The sequence below is a fragment of the Schistocerca gregaria genome, chromosome 9 (genome assembly GCF_023897955.1).
Source record: "Schistocerca gregaria isolate iqSchGreg1 chromosome 9, iqSchGreg1.2, whole genome shotgun sequence".
Classification (NCBI taxonomy): Eukaryota; Metazoa; Arthropoda; class Insecta; order Orthoptera; family Acrididae; genus Schistocerca; species Schistocerca gregaria.
In genome coordinates this window covers 163,097,188-163,118,640 of record NC_064928.1, presented here as the reverse complement: position 1 = coordinate 163,118,640, position 21,453 = coordinate 163,097,188, and the positions used below count along the sequence as shown (strand labels likewise).

Sequence of the window (21,453 nt, the reverse complement as noted above, 5' to 3'; positions counted from 1 at the left end):
ACACGGCTCATGTTGCCTGTAGTTCAGCTATGCGTAGACGGTCAATACTGCCGTTCGATTGCGTCAGCATTGTTTCTTTGTGCCACGAAGGGCTCTCAACAAGGGAAATGTCCAGGCGTCTCGGAGTGAACCAAAACGATGTTGTTCAGATATGGAGGAGATACAGAGAGACAGGAACTGTCGGTGACATGCCTCGCTCAGGCCGCCCAAGGGCTACAACTGCAGTGGATGACCGCTATCTACGGACTATGGCTCGGAGGAAACCTGGCAGCAACGCCACTATGATGAATAAAGCCTTTCGTGAAACCACAGAACGTCGTGTTAAGACTCAAATTGTGCGCAGTAGGCTGCATGACCTGCAACTTCACTCCCGACGTCCATGGCGAGGTCTATCTTTGCAACCACGACACCATGCAGTGCGGTACAGATGGGCCCAACAACATGGCGAATGGACCACTCGAAATGGCATCACGTTCTCTACCCCGGTGAGTGTCTCATATGTCTTCAACGAGACAATCGTCAGAGACGTGTTTGGAGGCAACTCGGTCAGGTTGAACGCCTTAGAAACACTGTCCAGCGAGTGAAGCAAGGTTAAGGTTCCCTGCTGTTTTGTGGTAGCATTATGTAGGGCCGATGTACACCGCTGGTGGTCATGGAAGGCGCGCTAACGGCTAACGATACGTGAATGACATCCTCCGACCGATGGTGCAACCATATCGGCAGCATATTGGCAAGGCATTCGTCTTTATGGACGACAACTCGCGCTCCCATCGTGCACATCTTGTGAATGACTTCCTTCAGGATAACGACATCGATCGACTAGAGTGGTCAGCATGTTCTCCAGACATGAACCCCACCCCCACCAACCACTCTGAGGGATGCCCAAGGCCCTTGAGTTGTGGGACAATCTGGACCAACAGTGCCTTGATAAACTTGTGGATAGTATGCCACGACGAATATAGGCCTGCATGAATGTAAGGGGACGTGCTACTGGGTATTAGAGGTACTGGTGTGTACAACAATCTGGAGCACCACCTGTGAAGGTCTCACTGTATGGTGATACAACATGCAACGTGTGGTTTTCATGAGCAATTAAAAAAACGGAAATGATGTTTACGTTGATCTCTCTTCCAATTTTCTGTACAGGTTTCGGAACTCTCGGAACCGAGGTGATGCAAAACTTTTTGTGATGTGTGTGTGTATATCTCTCCTCCTCTTGTACCTACTCTCTTAATGCTGGTTCAGTAGACATAAGTAACATGGATAAGATACCTGTAAAAAAATTTAGTGTGTTTCTACCCTGGTTCCAGAGATAAAGGCACATAAAGTAGGCTAACTTAGCATTTCCCACCTAGGCCCTGCAAAGTCACCTTAAATAACTATATCTCAAATACTTTAAGATGAAACTGCATTTGTAAATTTCGAGTCCTTGAAAGAATTGAGAGTAGTAAGGTTTCATGCATGCATGAAACTGCATTTGTAAATTTCTAGTCCTTGAAAGAATTGAGAGTAGTAAGGTTTCATAGAATAATAGATTATAAATAAGTGCAGGCTTGGTGGAAGTGCGTCCCTCATTGTATTATTTTATTTTTTGAGGTTGGGGATATGGACGTCCGCGGAAATATATCCGGGACAGGGGAAGAGCAACTAGTAATGTATGAAACATTCATCCATCACAACCAAAAAGTTATGGTAATCTCTTTTTCTCCTGTTTAACTCCAATTCTCTCCACACGTTTTCGTGAGTGATCTTTGACATTCCTTGAACCAGTTTTTCATTCGCCATTTTTTTTCTGCGTGCAACAAAGTACAGCAATTATGGCAGCAGCAGCGTTTTTGTCGCCCAACATTCTGAACCGCACGCTGTTGCACCATGTAACAGACAAAATACAGTATTATGGATCAGTCTAGGGAGAATGTCAGTGACATTGTACAATATTATTATGCAGTATTATTATGCAATATTATTGACTGTCTGCTTTATAGCCAGTGGACACTTTGTGATTTTGTGTCGTAAGTCACCACAACGGCGTGCTGCCAGAGATTGTGTCCATGATGCACCGGTGGTGCCAGCGATCTCGAAATAATGTAGACAAAATTATGCATTGCTCTGTCTTTTCTCAGCGCTGAGAGCTCACTTCGAAGCACACCGTTGGACGATTTTTCAGTTTTTGTAAAGCAACACACGGCGGGGTACCACTATCAACGATCTGATAAAAACACACAAAAGTTATGAAAGAATTCTTAAATCCAAATATGGTGCTTTGGCTTTTGAAGAGACAGAAGACTGTGGTTCGCCGTGAATACTTGCAAGGAAAATACGAGTCTAACAAATTGTAGTGTCTTCTTGCCGTCGTAATTCAACCACGTCTCGGATGTGAACTTTTTAAATACATATATGGCTTTAGCCATCCATTTTGCAAGATGGATTCGCTTGGAGCACTGAAAGATAGTCCATGAGATGGTTCTTCGAGAAAAGTGCCTGCAGTCAAAAACTATCATCATCATCTCATACATCTTATACCTGCAACGTAAACGCAAGAGATCTTTTTCCAAAATGTTTTGAATCAAAACACATGCACCTCTAAAAGTGTTCATATTTTATGCTGCTGTGAAAGAAACGAATGGTTTAACTAATAAGTCATTCAGTCCAAGCTTAATGGCCAACTTTCTGCTGTCCTTTTCTGTAGTAAGTGAAATGAAAGGAACATCTGTAAAATTTTGAACGTTGAACTAGTAGTGAACATTAATTTTCCTGTATGTCCGAATACATTTCTGAGTGAAGTTTATGTTTAAATACTTTGATACGTATTTAATGAAATGACTCTAGTCTGTTGACACAGTCAGAAAGCAGTCACATGCGTATTACAGATAATGTTTAATTAATTTCTACTTAATTAACGATATAAGGGTACATTTTTACGTTCCCTGAATTAATAAATAGCCAAGAGACATGAATTATCGTAAATACATGTAGAAACAGACGAATTACACTGATTCAACAACTAAGCTACATATTTTTCATGTAGGAATACTTTCGAATATGTGTATATTCAACTTACTCCGCTGAAAGCGAGGGAATATAAACACACTTTTTGTGCACTAGAAGCATATACACACATCAAAAAAAAAGTTTCGCATCACCTCGGTTCCGAGAGTTCCGGAACTTGTACAGAAACTTGGAATAGAGATCAACATAAATATCATTTCCGTTATTTTTAATACTCATGAAAACCACACGTTTCAAGTTGTACCACCATACAGCAAGACAATCAGTAGCACGTCCTCTTGCATTTATGCATGCCTGTATTCGTCGTGGGATACTATCCACTAGTTCATCAAGACACTGTTGATCCGAATTGTCCAACTCCTCAACGGCGATTCGGCGTAGACCCTTCGAGTGGTTAGTGGATCACGTCGTCCATAAACAGCCCTTTTCAGTCATTCCCAGGCATGTTCTATGGTGTTCATGTCTGGAGAACAAGCTGGCTACTCTAATCGAGCGATGTCATTACCCTGAGGGAAGTCATTTACAAGATGTACACGATGGGGGCGCGAATTGTCGTCCCTGAATACGAATGCCTCGCGAATATGCTGCCGATATGGTTGCCCTATCGGTGAAAGGATGGCATTCACCTATCTTACAGCTGTTACGGCGCCTTCCATGACCACCAGAGGCTTGAGTCTGCTCCACATAATGCCACCCTAAAACAGGAGGGAACCTCCACGTTGCTGCGCTCGCTTGGCAGTGTGTCTAAGGCTTTCAGTCTGACTGGGTTGCCTCCAAACACGTCTCCGACGATTATCTGGTCGAAGGCATACGCGACACTCATCGGTGAAAACGTGGTGCCAGTCCTGAGCGGTCAATTCGGTATGTTGCTGGGCTCATCTGTACAGCGCTGATGGTGTCGTGGTTGCAAAGATGGTCCTCGCTATGGACGTCGCAGCATGCAGTCTATTGCGCACAGTTTGAGTCGTAACACGAAGTCCTGTGTCTGCACGAAAAGCATTATCAACATGGTGGCGTTGCTGCCAGGGTTCCTCCGAGCCATAATCCGTAGGTAGCGGTTATCCACTGCAGTAGTGAGGCATCTCATCGACAGTTCCTGTCTCTCTGTATCTCCTCCATGTCCGAACAACATCGCTTTAGGTCACTCCGAGACGCCTGGATTCTTCCCTTGTTGAGAGTCCTTCCTGTCACCAAGTAACAATGCGGAGGCGATCGAACCGCGGTATTGACCGTGTAGGCATGGTTGAACTACAGACAACACGAACCGTGTACCTCCTTCCTGTCACTGACCGGCTGTCGGACCCCCCTTCGTCTAATAGGCTCCGCTCATGCATGGCTGTTGATATCTTTGAGTGGGTTTAGTAACATATCTGTACAGTCAAAGGGACTGTGTGTGTGATACAATATCCATAGTAAACGTCTGTCTTCAGGTTCTGGGAACCGGGGTGATGCTAACCTTTTTTTGATGTGTGTATTTCTGTTTCTGTCATTATTATCGGTGGCACTTTACTTGACACTTAAATTTATTTGAAGTGTAATAATTCGTCCATTCTTACACTTCACTTGACTTTCTAATACTGCAGTATTTTTGTAAATGTAATTATTTTCGCTTCAAAACCTAACATGTCGAAGATTCTTGCCGTTTGTGGATCAAATTTAGCAACAATTCTGGAATTGATTTCGTCTGTGTTGGGAAACAGTTTTATTGGTCTTTCGACGATTTATCATCACATCTGTGTGGTTTTCCTGTAAAGAAAAGTTGTGGTGGCTTATTCGGTACGTTAAATAATGTAGGGACAGAGTTCCTTATACGTTTGTTACGATCCACATTGACAGATTTGGCTGAAAGTGTAGCGAGCAAAACTCAGCAACGTAGGGTTAGATATGCGACAGGTCACGTCTTCTAGTGCTTCCTAGCAATTTTTTGTCATTAAAGGGAGACAACATCATTCAGGAAATGTCTGCGTATGACAAGAGAATCTTAAATAAACTGCCCTGTAATGTACAGCTTTTTACCTTCCGGCGTCCTTAGAAAACAAAATAATGACAAATACGGTGTCAGTTTGGCTATTGGCGATTTTTACGGCATTACATACACTTACTATTGTAAAAACCGTGTAACAGGTCAACATAAACGTTAGCATTCTTACTAGTTCGGTATCTCATTCAGAATTGTCGCTAGCTGGCCGCTGGGGCAATTGCTGTCGCTATGGGTTACGAAAAAGCGACGGGTGCCGCGACTGTTATGATACAGACTGTAGATGTCCGTGGTGGTCCTCGCAGAGTCGTAAACAGGGCTCGCAATCCGTACTTCTGTTGGGCCTGCTGTGGCTTACGGTCACTGGTTCGTCATGTCAGCCGACTTATGTGATACTTTCTAAGGATGCACTCAGCTAAGGAAATAGAGGTAAACAACCTACCTACATAAAGCAAACAACGAATTTATCATATGTACTGGTACTTGATACTTTTTCTACATATTTATCTAAAAATCCATGCAACGTTATCAATGATTATGTTGGTGCATAAGTTTGTAATATTTTTTGTTTTGCATGTTGGCATTGCGGATAATGTGTTTTTTTTTATCGACCGTTATATTTTATTTTTAGGTCACTGTTGCTATTTGAGTTTAAATGTTGTCGTTTTGTCATTTAAAGATAGTGAGTGGAACTGTGAACGCTAGAAGATGGAGTGCCAAGTGGAGAAATCATTCATTGTTCACATTTCCTCCCCCCTGTAGAAAAAGATTCTGGCAAGAAGAGCCGGAGACAGCGCACATGTGTGAGAGTATGAGTTTTGTGTGTATCAGTGTATGAATGTGTATGTATGCTTTGCTTGCTTCCTTCCTGAAATAGGCTTTGGCTGAAAACTTACATGAATACGGTTTTCGTCGTGCCTGTCGGCTTCTCGGCGTGTGTGCACCGATCTATCACCTTGATAGTAATTCCCACATAACGTTTGTTGTAAATAATCCAGTGCACTTCAACACTAACAAAGATGTACGTAATTACAACGGCAGAAGAAAAAAAGTGACATTCATTATATCACATTAATGTGTCCCTAGCACAAACAGGGGTTCACAGTGGTGCAAACAAAAGATTTCATCTCTTACCCATTGATGTAAAATGCTTGACAGACAGCGAAGTAAAATTTTAAACTAAACTGAAAACGTTTCTTTTTGATAAATTCTTCTGTTCCACAGAAGGCTGTATATTATTGTAATGTGTAAATGGTGATGGTTAGGAATTACTGGCTAACATCTGCCTGTCTTTAATTTAAAAAAAAGAACATCAAAGTAATAATCATGATGGAGGCATTTAAAAAAACAACTGATGTCAGTATAACCGGCTTGTTCCACATCATTATGATTTAACGTTCAAATGATACGTGGAAGATGAAACTATTTGTATGTCAGTATGTCACAAAGCAAGGTATAGACTTTGGTATAGACTTATATACAGGGTAACAGTTTTTGAACTATATGAAAAAAATAACGTAAATTAGTTACAAAATACGGCGTGCACACACTTTATCCAGCATGTAAACGTTACGGCAGATATTCGAATTTAGCTTATGAAATGTTCGATAGACCTGCCATCATTGGCGATGATGTGGCGTAGATGAATAGCGAAATTCTCCATGGCCCGCTGTCGATGTCCTCGTGAATGGCTGTGCTCAGCTCAGCAATGGTTTTGGGGTTATTTCTGTACACCTTGCCCATATGCCCCACAAAAAGGAGTCGCTTTATTCAGATCAGGAGAACATGGCGAGCAATCGGGGCACATGCCAGTGGCCTCTAGGTATCCCAGAGCCAGAATGTGGTCCCCCAACTGCTCCTCCAAGACATCAAACACACTCTTGCTTCGATTGGGTCGAGCTCCGTCTTGCATGAACCACGTCTTGTCGAAATCAGTGTCACTTTGGATAATGGGCATGAAACCATCTTCCAAAACGTTCACGTGCCGTTTGTTAGTCACCGTGCCATCAAGTAGTATCGCACCAATTATTCCGTGATTGGACATTACACATGACACAGTCATCTGTTGATCTCGGTCGGGAAATGCAGATTCTCAGTCCCCCAAATGCGCCAGTCTCGCTTATTGACGAACCAATTCAAATGAAACTAGAATTATATGATAATACCTTCAGCTGCTGACGGGCGTTGATATGTATCAACGGAGACAGGTGAAAATTGTTGCCCCAACCGGGACTCGAACCCGGGATCACCTGCTTACATGGCAGACGCTCCATCCATCTGAACACGGACTATCTCACGCACGCCTCCCGCTAGACCCACATTCTCGCCTTATATGTCCACACACTACAATCGTAGTGTTCCTACCCAACACACTCATTACTCGTGGAAGACATTTTTACCAAGTCCAATAAGAGTTCGGGCAATGTGTGTGCATCTGCACAGAAGAAAGAGGTCATGGGCAGTATTGCCAGAACTGTATACTTATATGGATATGGTGTCTGTTCTTTCGGCTATGTCCATATAAGTATATAGCTATGGCAATACCGGCCATGACCTCCTACTCCTGTGCAGATGCACACATATTGCCCGAACTCTTACAGGACTTGGTATGAATGTCTTCCATAAGTAATGAGTGAGTTGGGTAGGGACACTATGAATGTAGTGTGTGGACATACAGGGTGAGAATGTGGGCCTAGCGGGAGGCGTGCGCGAGATAATCCCTGCAGTCGTACTATCCTCTGTTCGTAGGTGGTTCACATGGATGGAGCGTCTGCCATTTAAGTAGGAGATCCCGGGTTCAAGTCCCGGTCGGGGCACACATTTTCACCTGTCCCCGTGGATATACACTCCTGGAAATGGAAAAAAGAACACATTGACACCAGTGTGTCAGACCCACCATACTTGCTCCAAACACTGCGAGAGGGCTGTACAAGCAATGATCACACGCACGGCACAGCGGACACACCAGGAACAGCGGTGTTGGCCGTCGAATGGCGCTAGCTGCGCAGCATTTGTGCACCGCCGCCGTCAGTGTCAGCCAGTTTGCCATGGCATACGGAGCTCCATCACAGTCTTTAACACTGGTAGCATGCCGCGACAGCGTGGACGTGAACCGTATGTGCAGTTGACGGACTTTGAGCGAGGGCGTATAGTGGGCATGCGGGAGGCCGGGTGGACGTACTGCCGAATTGCTCAACACGTGGGGCGTGAGGTCTCCACAGTACATCGATGTTGTCGCCAGTGGTCGGCGGAAGGTGCACGTGCCCGTCGACCTGGGACCGGACCGCAGCGATGCACGGATGCACGCCAAGACCGTAGGATCCTACGCAGTGCCGTAGGGGTCCGCACCGCCACTTCCCAGCAAATTAGGGACACTGTTGCTCCTGGGGTACCGGCGAGGACCATTCGCAACCGTCTCCATGAAGCTGGGCTACGGTCCCGCACACCGTTAGGCCGTCTTCCGCTCACGCCCCAACATCGTGCAGCCCGCCTCCAGTGGTGTCGCGACAGGCGTGAATGGAGGGACGAATGGAGACGTGTTGTCTTCAGCGATGAGACTCGCTTCTGCCTTGGTGCCAATGATGGTCGTATGCGTGTTTGGCGCCGTGCAGGTGAGCGCCACAATCAGGACTGCATACGACCGAGGCACACAGGGCCAACACCAGGCATCATGGTGTGGGGAGCGATCTCCTACACTGGCCGTACACCTCTGGTGATCGTCGAGGGGACACTGAATAGTGCACGGTACATCCAAACCATCATCGAACCCATCGTTCTATCATTCCTAGACCGGCAAGGGAACTTGCTGTTCCAACAGGACAATGCACGTCCGCATGTATCCCGTGCCACCCAACGTGCTCTAGAAGGTGTAAGTCAACTACCCTGGCCAGCAAGATCTCCGGATCTGTCCCCCATTGAGCATGTTTGGGACTGGATGAAGCGTCGTCTCACGCGGTCTGCACGTCCAGCACGAACGCTGGTCCAACTGAGGCGCCAGGTGGAAATGGCATGGCAAGCCGTTCCACAGGTCTACATCCAGCATCTCTACGATCGTCTCCATGGGAGAATAGCAGCCTGCATTGCTGCGAAAGGTGGATATACACTGTACTAGTGCCGACATTGTGCATGCTCTGTTGCCTGTGTCTATGTGCCTGTGGTTCTGTCAGTGTGATCATGTGATGTATCTGACCCCAGGAATGTGTCAATAAAGTTTCCCCTTCCTGGGACAATGAATTCACGGTGTTCTTATTTTAATTTCCAGGAGTGTATATCAACGTCCATCTGGAGCTGAAGGTATTAATATATAATTCTAATTTCTTTCTAGATGGCTGCAAGTCATCAATGAGGACTTCTTTCGGTCATGTCCGAAAGAACAGACACCATATCCATATAAGTATATATCATTCAAATGAAAGTGGGCTTCGTCGCTAAACTAAACTATAATGCGCATACTAATTCCCATAATTACCCGCGGCCAACCGTGCAGTTTGAACGTCCCAACGCAAAACCGTTCAGAAGTTATGACTATTTTATTTCATACACTTCAATAATTGTCAACCGGTACTTCGAAAAGCTCCAAACGCAATTCAAAAGTAAAGTGAAGCTGATAATCAAGGTAGACGTACATTCCAATTGTGATATCTTTGCTTATTCCTGAAAAACATACAGAGTTACTGGTTAGAGAGATTCCGGGAAAAGAAGCAAATAGACTACTAATGGAAAGGTAGGCCTACATCTCAGAGTTCAGGCTATCGTTGCTAATAAAATGACTTACATGTTAAAGCAAAACATTCATTTTACGGGTTTAAGTGTTTGAGACCATTCCCGTAATCTCATATTGCAGAATGGTGGTACATGTTATAAAGAGTACATCGTTTTTTACCCTATAAATTGCTATTATTGCTTGCACCCTGAATTACACATCAAAGTGAGAAGTTGCGTAAACTACAGTGAAACTAATGCACTGACAGTTTAACAGAAAAAGAACTCTATTATGCATGACGGTTTATCGCTATACAGTTCCGTTTTCTGACATTTCAATAATCGTTCACTTTGTTGACATGTAGAAGATAACGATAGCATACATTGCTTGTTTCCACATTGCACACGTTTATGGGCTAGCAAAGAATATGTTTCTTGCAATTGTTAACATTAAAAGTGTTATGCATAAGAGTTCAAAGCTGAAAATGTAACGAACAAGAAATTGTACCATTAGGCAAACACGCATTGGTATCGAGGTTCAGGCTTCATTTGCTATCAGTACTAATACAATAAAAATGGAATTAAATGGATTACGAAAGCATCCTTATCACATCACTTTCTTCTCTTTTTGATTATTCGAAATATACAACAAAAAACGAGGTTAAATTTTTATATTTGGGTGTTGCACTTCCCGGCACTGTAGCGCAACAACCAAAGAAGAAAAGGGCGTTTCTTGGATAGATGTTTAATTTCGCCGTGGCACCGAGACTGCATATTTGCTCAGTAAGCAAGTATAAATACGAAAGTCACAAAATGTGGCACGTAAGCTTAGTAAACTGTGAAATGGACACTGCGCTGTGCGAAGTGCTTTTGTCACTCAATCTGAGCACAGGACACGTGATCTAGTTCGCCAACTACAGCGAGCATAGCAGACGTTATCTATTCAGCCAACGACAACGAGACATTTCCTTCGCGCACGCACACAGAAATTAGTATACAAAGAGTAGAGAAATAAGTAGAGCTATGGCTTCATGTATTTTTTGGTTCTGCATATGTTTCGTCAGAGGTTAGGCTGGGCTGTAAGACAACTTAAAATTGGCGCGAATGAAGCAGTGGCATGGCTGCTCCTCTTTGCGTGAAATATATGGCTCTTTTAGTCCGAATATTTACTAGGGTATCGGACATAACAACAGAACTTAATCCTAGAACATTAAAGGGGCGGTCACTGTGGCATCACCAGTTTTACTACTCCACATTTTACTCAAAGGAAGTCATAATTTGTAGTATGCACTGTTTAATAAAAAGATATCCAGTGATACGTCACATACAAGATGAGTACAAAATGTTCTGTTTTAGACCCTGTACTGACAATTGTACTGCTCAAAATCTTGGCGGGAACCTCTAATGGGTACCAACTTCAATCGTAAATTCCATTAGGGTTTATTGGCCTAGAGCTAAATTGCTGGGAGTGAAGCAATGACTTTTATATGCTTTGTTGCTACAAATACTCTGCTGTTGCTCTACGAATAGGTTGTGATTTTCAGGACCGTGGTTGAGCTGGTTTCGGCTATATTTTCCGCATATCTCGCAATTTCCCATAGTGTTTTTAGGTTAGCTCATAAGAACTTAGCTTAAATTGTCAGAAAAAATTTGGTTGTGGCGACAGAGTGAGCTGTAGCGTAGTCAGAGGTCTGAGTTAGGTTGGAATGCAGCAGTTTGGTTGAGAGTTGGCAAAGCGAAATTTGGGAAAAGGAAACACAACAAGTGCCACAAAATCTTAGGGAATTTGGTGTTCAGAGGAATACAGCGAGAGTGGAAAAAAATGCTTCTTTGAGCCCGTTCGGACGATGAACAGTAAAAGAACAGATTCTCCCCGGGACGACGATCTTTAATTACTGCTTCAGTTCATACAACACTCTAGATACAGAAGGGTTTTTAGCACCTTAGAGTGAATCGCGAAGTTTTAAACATGGCTGCTTGGTTCAGCGACCATTTATAAATTAGAATTGAAACACAAGAGCCCTCGTCCAGAATTATTTAAGTCTTATTGACCAGGTTTCAACACTTCTAAGTGTGCCTTCATCAGAATTAAACAATTAAAATGGCCTGTAACATAGTTACAAATTTATAGGAAAAGAAATTTTTTATATAAGAAGTGTAAATACTAACAATAAAAGACAGAGGCAGTACTTACATGTAACATATAGAATAATTAACAGGCCAGAAGGGCTTTAGTCACAAAATATATAAAAAAGGAAAGTGTGAAAGCGAGCCTGAAAGTGCGATCCCGATATATAAAAATTGTACGAAAAACTAGTTACATTTACGAGGCCAAATGTCTTATTACTGGAGCAAATAAGCTTTCAGGAATAGAAAAAGTTCCTAACACTATGTTATTCACGTAAGCACTATAATTTTTAGTATTCAGAACAGTTGCGTGCGCACGACAGAAATAATAATACTCTGGCTTCAAACCAACGTACAGCGTTAAGTCTATAGCGCCATCTCGTTTCTTTCTTTCTTTTTTTACCTCTAATGTGCGCCTGCAACAAGTTCGAGATATTCTCCAAAAGTAGGCAGATAGTCTCTCGTGCATGACTGGTATCCCATTCCACGTGAAGACAATTATAAGTTTAGCATATTTCTTTAAAAATCTATCACACAAATGGTTTCCATCATCGGCAGTGCATCATTTATTGAGGTAACAGCTTCTATTCTTTCGTGGTTTTTGGCTTACTGCTCATCAGTGTAGTGGAGGCACCAGGATAAGCCTTTTTCGTTTAGATAACCCCACAGAAAAAAATTGGGAGCTGAAAGATCAGATTATCTTAGCTGGCCGGAATATCACCCAAATTGTGAGAGTTATCGATGTGGTAGGTGACACCTTAATGTAGTCATTCAATTACAAGATGTATGGGCAGTAGCCGCATCTTGCGGAAACCGTATGACGTTCAGACGGTAATGTCCTTACTGCTGTGGAACGAAGACACTATTAACCATGACCGCATACCGCTGAGAACTGACACACACTATTCGACCATTCTTGTCTTACAAAAAATACGGTTCAGCGATGGAATGTCCAGTTCCAGATAACGATCTATAGCCTACCTTGGGCTATGTCCTTAATGAGCTTTACGTCTGTGTTCGAGGAATATCAAAAGTTTCGTTTATTCACAAACCCATTCAGATGAAAGTTCGTCTCGTGAAACATAACAAGAGTTGTCAGAAATGTGTCATCCTTGTCAGTTCTGTTCAGTAACGTAATTAGGGTCCCCGGCCATAACTGTTGAGCCATTTGCAACTTATAGGGATAAAACTTTAAATCCTGTTTCACAGTCGTCTTCAGAGAGGTGTTTCAATTCAGGGCTGCTGAATATTTTCGTCTCGTAGAATTGGTGTAGTAATTCTCTAGTTCTTGTGATCAATTCCTCTGCAGCAGTGTGATTTTGTTTACGGGGCATGCATCTAGCACTAACCTCAAATTACTGTTGTTCTTCAAACACCAAAGTGCTGAGTATTCCCTCAGTTATTCCTAGTTCCAACCTCTTCAGGATTTCTCTATCAACTGCCTTGCAAACTTGATTGTGAAATTGCGTACTTCTGTGGGGAGAATGGCTCCTCTTGCTTCACCTGTAACATACTTTCTGCATCCCATAATCTCTGTTTGGTTATAAAATACCTTGTTACGCCACTTCATTAGTTCAGCAGGATTGTTCTTAGCTCCTTTGTTCTTCTGTCCTAGTGTGACAGGTTAGAAGTCATCTGGTTTTTTTTCCTTTTTATCTCCTTTTGTTATACAGTGCTGCTGCGTCTGTCTTCCTAGTGTTTCTAACTGCGAGTATGTTAGTCCGCATATCTCACAATCGCAACCCGTCCTACGTCGCTCTCTGGTAAAGTCGAAACTTGGCGTGCGGAAAGAAGAGTAAAAATAAAGGGACACTTATATCGGCTTTGGCGCGGACGCTTAAGTTTTCGAGAAAATTACGGCCAAACTTTCGACACGAGCTGGTGTGCAGCAGCTAAGAGTACAATTTCGAAATTTCACGCTCTATGTACAAATCGAATCTTTTGTTGTTCTTTTGTTGTTGTGGAAATATGTGAAACCAAAATTTTTGTGACACTTTAAAACCCAGTGTGATTACTGACAAGAGAAGTAAGAATTTCAGAAGAACTGGATGATTTTATTCAAGAAAAAAAGCCTCACAAAGTGAGCAAGTCAATAACACGTTGGTCCTGTGGCCCTTATGCAAGCACTTATTCTGCCTGGCATAGATTGATGCATTTTAAATCTTATGAAAATAGTCTCTCAAGACAAAAAAAAGACCCACCACGGAGCAGTTATCCGAATGGGACGGTAATCTGTAGATGTGACGTACACCGACGATATTCTACAACCCATTTTGTTGCCCTTTAAGTCAAGTCACCCTGGGATTACTTTTCAGCGAGATAAGGCCCGCCTGCAGCAGCACGAGTCGATGGAATGCAGCACTGCACCTACAAGCGATGTCCTTTACCACCAAACGGATCTGCGAGAAAATTCGGCGTTCAGTGCGGACAGTCTGCCAACAAATTTTCTTTCTTTCTTTCTTTGGGTCTTGTCCTGCGCCAACGCGGGATCTGCCTTGTTAGTACGGATTTTGCAGTGTTTTTCGCAGAGGGTAGTCGAATGCCCTTCCTACAACCAACCTGAACCCCCCTGGGACATAAGTAGTGTACCCCAGCAGTCTGCATGTAGTGTAAGCCATGAAATAGTGCAAATGTGTTCAGATGTCTGTGAGTCGTGTAACTGAGGCGTAACGTGGGGACCAGCCCGGTATTCACCTATCGGGATGTGGGAAACCGCCTAAAACCGCCTCCAGGCTGGCTGGCATACCAACCCTCGTCGTTAATCCTCTGGGTGGATTCGATATGGGCCTGGTGTGCCTACCCGAGTCCAGGAAGCAGCGCATTAGCGCTTTTGGCTACCCTTGTTTCGCGGAAAAGTTGTTGGACGGAACTAATATTACTAGTATCTGGGAAGTGAAATACGTTATATCTGTGCTATATCACGCTCAGTACTTACCCATTGAGACGAAAGGCAGGATGCTGCATCCAGACGACACGCCGTTGACTGCTGTACGGTGGGCCTACACGTTGCATAACATCATGAAGGGAAAAAAAGGACTTCCGCCAGGTCCTGCCGCAGGTTACAGTGTTGCCGATTTTTGCAGGTAGCCACACTTAAGAGTAGTATCAGCATATTAGTAACTGTCACATGTTGTCGATGGACATGGACTTTGTAGCGTCTAGTTGCCAGACAGGTTTTATGTGAAAGTGAGTAAACAATGCAGTCCTGGTTGACTTTGAAATCCCTGTGTTGCTGTAAAGAATTACACCACTAGAGTAGCTAAAATAGACTGGAGAAGCCGATCTCCACTTTATTAGTAGGCTCCATCTTTTTCTTTCCACTTCTGTAGCAGTGTTGTACAGTAGTTTGGCATGAGAATTACAGTGGTTACCAGAATTTCAGATATGTAGATGTGTCCACACAAAGTATTAATTACCAAACTTTAATGTTGTAATTTAAACTTTATCAGCATCCATGTAAGTTGAGCTGGAATGCTTTCTAATGGCGAATGTTTTGTGGCACTTGTATGCATCCACAATATGGACTCATATATTAATGCAATCGTTAGTACTACAAGGCTCAGCTTACGTGGGTCACATGGATTTGTGAGGTTTAACAGCAAAACAATGGAGTGACAGCGTAGTCTCATGTTTTCATCAAATGTAGCTTCCAATGGAAGCTTTGTAGTCCTGCACTGCAACTCCTTATTTGATCGAAACTGTAGTGGAAAACATTGTATTATAGAATTAGTTGCATTGAACATAAATGCCATAAGACAAGTTTGTAACAGACTTCCATATGGTTGCCTTTAAATGTGGAGTATTCTATAACAGCGTCTTTGCAGCACTCGAAATTTGTTCTGCTGATTATGTAATAATTGATTGATGGTTTTACTTCAGCAATAGACATAGAATCTGATACTTACGGTTTTTATTTCTCTATGATATGTAGTTTTAGCTCCAAATTAAAATCATTCATTTTCTGAGAACAAAACACTGTTAAAAATTAAAAATCCAAAGGATACATTTGCGCATGCATATGTACATATGTACGTATGTAGGTATGTACAAATGTACATTTCCGACCAACAGTCGATTTTCCATGTGAAATAGATATAACATCTGTCATGCACCGACAATTGAGTAAACAGGTGATCCAAATAATGAAAGAAATTCCTAAACGTCTTCATACTGTGCACATCATCAATAGAATCGCAGCAGGTGAAATTTTATTTCCTCAACATGCCCAAAGAAACCATAGAAATAACTTTCTGCTCTTGCTGTGTTCAGAATGATGTCTTGAAAATAGGATCGCTAATTTAATCCTTTGTTACTTATTGAGTAAGCCAGCGAAAGACCAACATTAACATTTTAAAAACTTGCAAGTGGCCTATTGTGTAGACATACATACAGTTGTGAAATCATAATTCATAATTAATTAATTTGTGTTCTTTTGGTATTTCGTGTGGAAGACTTACATCTGTACAGTTTACAAATTTTGCTGCTTACATGGGATAAACTGTGCTGCACTGTCCATCTTTCACATGCATGAAGGTGTCACGAAATCAATAATGTGCAAAGCCCGTGTACTTCACACATTTATCATTTACATAAGGTGAATTCCAGTTTCTTTTTTGTGTACAAGTAAGACTATTTGTATATGAAAAATACTTCGATTTTCTTGATTCTATTATCATACATGCATTTAGCATAGTTTCTTGACATGTTTCACAAATTTCATTGTAATGGGTGTCATGACATATAGTTATGAGAGTATGTTAACATCACAGGTGCTGTGTAAAATGTGATTCTTACTATATCATCATTTACAATCTTCATTTTCACTTTCCAAAAATTTTGGGTATAATATCTTTATTCAGACCATAATTCTATCTAAGAGTAATGTATTTCTGCATTGGTTAAAGAATATTATTGATAACATTCTGGAACGAATGAGTGTGTCATGCATCACATGTTTGGTAATAAGCTGGCTGTAATGAGGTGCAGTAGTATAATTTTCAAACATTTTGCAGTATCATCTTCCTACAAAACTGTGAACTCTTAATTGCAGTGTAGATACTCAGGAGGTTACTGCAATAATTCTACTCTTACCCGCTATGTGATTAGTTTATTCTAATGATGCATCTGAAAAAATAAGATCTTGCATAACTTCAACAAAATATAGCTTCGAGATGCAAAGTTCCAAATAGCTTCAGTAAACTGAGAAATATGATTGCAGTGTTTTCACTAGCTATAAGTTACTAATCTTTTAATTGTAGCTCCAGTAAATGAAAGCAACTCTGCATTATTGTAGTGTAAAAGTGTTATGATAAAATTATCAGTGAGGTTAGTTATTTGTTCAGAAGAGATTGTAAGTTATCTCACTGATTGACTGCGAGTTTGTTGGTTGAACTCCATGGAGTCATGTACCAGAGATAGGAAAGATAGACTCAAGTGTTACGCTTTAATATAGATCCTGTCTGCTGTAGAACCAACCCCCTTAGCACAATGCTTGAGATGTTCTCTCTGACAGAAACTGAACCATTGTGACTTACCCCCGGATAAGCCTGCTGCATGCCAGAGCAGGGCAAGTTTACACAAAAGGTGTACTTCTCTGTCAGTCGTTGGTAGTTGAAATATAAGATGAATAATGGTATGCCTTACCCAAATGTCAGCAAAAGGTAGAGGGTACCACCATGTGCAGTTACCTGTAGTGTGTATACTTAGGGCACTCAAGAGGATCATCATGTGTTAGCAAAAGGCAGTTAATAAGTGTCACAAAGTAATAACATATTATGTATATAAATAGCTAAGTCTTCATTATAACAGTCACTTTATGACACAGAATAAATACCGCTGACATAAAAAAAGTTCTGACATGCATAGTGAACTTGATAAGTACATAGACGATAGCATGAACAGTGGATCATAAGTCAGTGTTTTACAGTCTGAATTCTATCACAGTATAGGCCAGAGAATAGTCAAGTAAAAACACACATCAAAAAAAAGTTTTGCATCACCTCAGTTTCCAGAACTCCTAAAGATTGACGTTGACAATGGATATTGTATCATGGACACAGATGTCACTAAACCTGCCAAAAGATGTAAACAACTATGCATCAGGAGCGCTTATTAGATGGACATGGTCTGACAGACGATCAGTTCCACTTCTATTGTTTGTAGTTCAACTGTGCATAGATGGTTAATACTGCGGTTTGATTGGGTCTGCATTGTTACTTTGTTCCAGGGAAGGGCTCCAACGAGAAAAGTGTCTTAAGTGTCTCAGAGTAAACCAAAGCGATGTTGTTTGTATATTTAGGAGACACATAGAGAAACAGGAACTGTCGATGACATGTGCCTCGCTCAGGCTGCCCAAGGGCTACTACTACAGTTGATGACCGCTACCTATGGATTATGGCTCGGAGGAACTCTGACAACAACGCCACCATGTTGAATAATGCTTTTTGTGCAGCCACAGGACGCCGTGTTACGATTCAAACTGTGCGCAACTTCACTCCTGACGTCCATGGCGAGATCCATCTTTGCAACTACTATACCATTCAGCATGGGACAGATGGGCCAGCAACATGCTGAATGGACTGTTCAGAATCGGCATCACGCTCTCTTCACCAATGAGTGCCGCATATGCCTTCAACCAGACAATAATTGGAGACATGTTTGGAGGCAACGCAGCCAGGCTGGATGCCATAGACACACTGTCCACCGAGTACAGCACCGTGGAGGTTCCTGATGTTTTGGGGTGGCATTATGTGGGGCCGATGTATGCCACTGGTGGTCATGGAAAGCGCTGTAATGGCTGTACGACACATGAATGCCAACCACCAACCGAGAGTGCAAGCATATTGGCAGCACATTACTGAGGCATTCGTCTTCATGGATGGCAATCGGCGCTCCCATCGTGCACATCCTTTGAATTACTTCCTTCAGGATAACAACATCGCTCGACTAGAATTGTCAGCCTGTTCTCCAAACATGAGCCCTACTGAACATGCCTGGGATAGATTGTAAAGGGCGGTTTATGGACGATGTGGCCCACCAACCACTCGGAGTGATCTGTGCTGAATCGCCTTTAGGAGTGGTACAATCTGGACCTACAGTGCGTTGACGAACTTGTGGGTAGTATGCGACAACAAATACAGGCATGCATCAATGCATGAGAATATGCTACTGGGTATTAGAGGTACTGGTTTGTACAGAAATCTGGACCACTACCTCTGAAGGTCTCGCTGTATGGTGGTACAACATACAGTGTGTGGTTTTCATGAGCAATAAAAAGGGCGGAAATGATGTTTATTTTGATCTCTCTTCCAATTTTCTGTACAGGTTCTGGGACTCTCGTAACCGAGGTGATCTAAAATTTTTTATGATTTGTGTAGTTTATTTACCAAAATATAAATTTTTTTAAATTGTCCCTTAGAACCATAAATATAGAATATTTTCGTTTTTCTTTCTATTACACATTACTTCATGTAATTCTTTTAATTGTTTTTCTCATTCTACTTGTTAAAAATCTTATGGTATTTTTCTCTCGCAACCACACTCTCGCCATTAATTCAGCAGTCATATCAGCGTGTAGTGCGTTTTCAACAAAGCAAGTATTCCTTTCCATTTACATGTTCTTTTTCTAAATGTAAGTAACAGCCAAAATTGAATTTTTTTGTCATAATCAAATATTTTAAATTAGCACCTCTTACTGCAAGTCCACTTCGTCCCTGCCAATTGACTTTCAACTGTTACATAATTAATACAAATACGCAGTCGAAAATGGAAAGTGGTACATCATGAATCGCCAGTCCATTATTTGTCAAATTTTTTGGCTCTCTAAATCACATCATGGTTGTTAAATGATTAAATTTTCTTTCCATGATATTCAGATTTAGGTGCGCTCCTCACAAGCGTGTACACTCTCTTTTATTGGTTGTGGCATCAAGATTTCCGGCTAGTGTCTTGTATAAACGCCTGCTCATCACACTGCATCATCATGCATTAATCTGCTGATATATATTTAGTTGTCTGGTCATGATGAGTTTGACAGCAGAGATAATCATTTTTGGTACATATGGGTGAGTGTGCAGCCTCCATTTATAAACTATTTGGATTGATAGTCTTTTTGTGATACCTATGCGCTCCTTGCATTGTGATTCCAGGAAATGGATAAGTATGCATCTCGACAGTTGCCACTTCCTGTGACCTTTCAGCAGTCATCTATGGATACACTGACATCGTTCTGACTATGACAAACAGAAGTGACACTCATTGGGGAACAGCTCACAATGCTGCTCTGTTTTGTCCCTGGTTTTGGGCCATGCTGGACTCTGTTGTCTATGATATGGTGCTGGTGACAAATGGCCTATGACAACTCAAGATCGCAGCACCACACTAAATCCTAGAGAAACATTTTTCTAACCACCCATTGTGATTTCACAGTGCCTGCATGACTTGTCTTACTACAACTTCTGTTTTATGCCCCATCAACTGCTAACATACAAGGTGGCATCCATTACAGTAGTCTAAGGGAAGCTGCTCAGATGGTTTTGTAACAGATTTATTCTGGGTTGTATGATAGGTATGAAGGAATTCTCAACATTTCCAGGCATATTAGTTATCTGCAAGAGAAGGAAGATTGGAGGCGAAGTGTCGGCTACAGACACAGATGGCTCATGGATTATAGATGTAGTGTATATTAAAATTCTAGGACCTCTATCAGTGAATTTCAGTGTGTCCTGTCGCAGTAATAGTAGTTTTCTATGTTTCACTTAACAGTATTTCTGCTTTCAATGAACTAGTCTGCATTTCAGTTCTGTGAAATACTGTCTGACAAATTTACAATGCTTACGGTCCTGACGTAATGACTTGTATGAACTCAGAGCTCTCTCTTGCGATTGTCAGAGCATCCTACAAAATTTTGTTAATTTACTAGTGGTTCTCCTAACATATAACCTTGCTTGCCATACATCGCCAATTTAAAGGGAACTTCTAAGACCTTAAATGCCCTAGCATATCATTGGATGAGGCTGGAAACGTCGTGCCTGAGAAAAGTTCTGCGTGATTTTCTGCCTTGATATGGTTCCCTTCTTTCTACACTACAGCGCTGAACGTAGGTTTCACTGGCTTACAAATAGTTGGGACATGGTAGGTTTTCACCTAAAAGTGGATTAAAAGTATTTTTGTTTCATTTTTGAGATGTGAGTTTTTAATTCTAAGCCAATAATATGTTAATATACTTTTCAATTTCTCTAGTTGCACACTTATGAAATACATTCTGATTCAATTTTCTCCACTTTTCTGCAGTACAATCCCAGTTGCGATGGAGGATGACAAGAGTAAAGATTCCAGTCGTGGTTTAGTGGCTGAAGTTTCACTAGCTGCAAGAAAATGCAACAGGACTGAATGGAACACCAAGAAGGAAGTATATTGTGCGAATAAAAGTGGTATAATGCATTTGGTGCACAGATGTACCATCTGCAAGAAGTCATTTGCACAGTTGGAGGACCTGAAAGAGCACACACAAATGAACAGCTGTCGACTTCTTCAATCATGCTTTGTATGTCACAAAACTTTCACAACGAGTGGCAGTCTGAAGAGGCACTTTCGCGTTCACACTGGTGAACGCCCGTACAGCTGTGACGTTTGCAACA

The 21,453-nt window shown here is 42.0% G+C and overlaps 1 protein-coding gene across 1 annotated transcript in view; it reads left to right on the top strand.

The window, feature by feature from the left end:
• Positions 1–21,223, top strand: part of LOC126291562 (uncharacterized) — a 194,908-nt gene extending 173,685 nt beyond the window's left edge. The window contains exon 10 of the mRNA XM_049985078.1: positions 21,107–21,223. Coding sequence (XP_049841035.1) covers positions 21,107–21,133 — 27 coding nt within the window. The 3' untranslated portion in view covers positions 21,134–21,223. The remainder of the gene's footprint in view (positions 1–21,106) is intronic.
• The last annotated feature ends 230 nt before the right edge of the window (positions 21,224–21,453 follow it).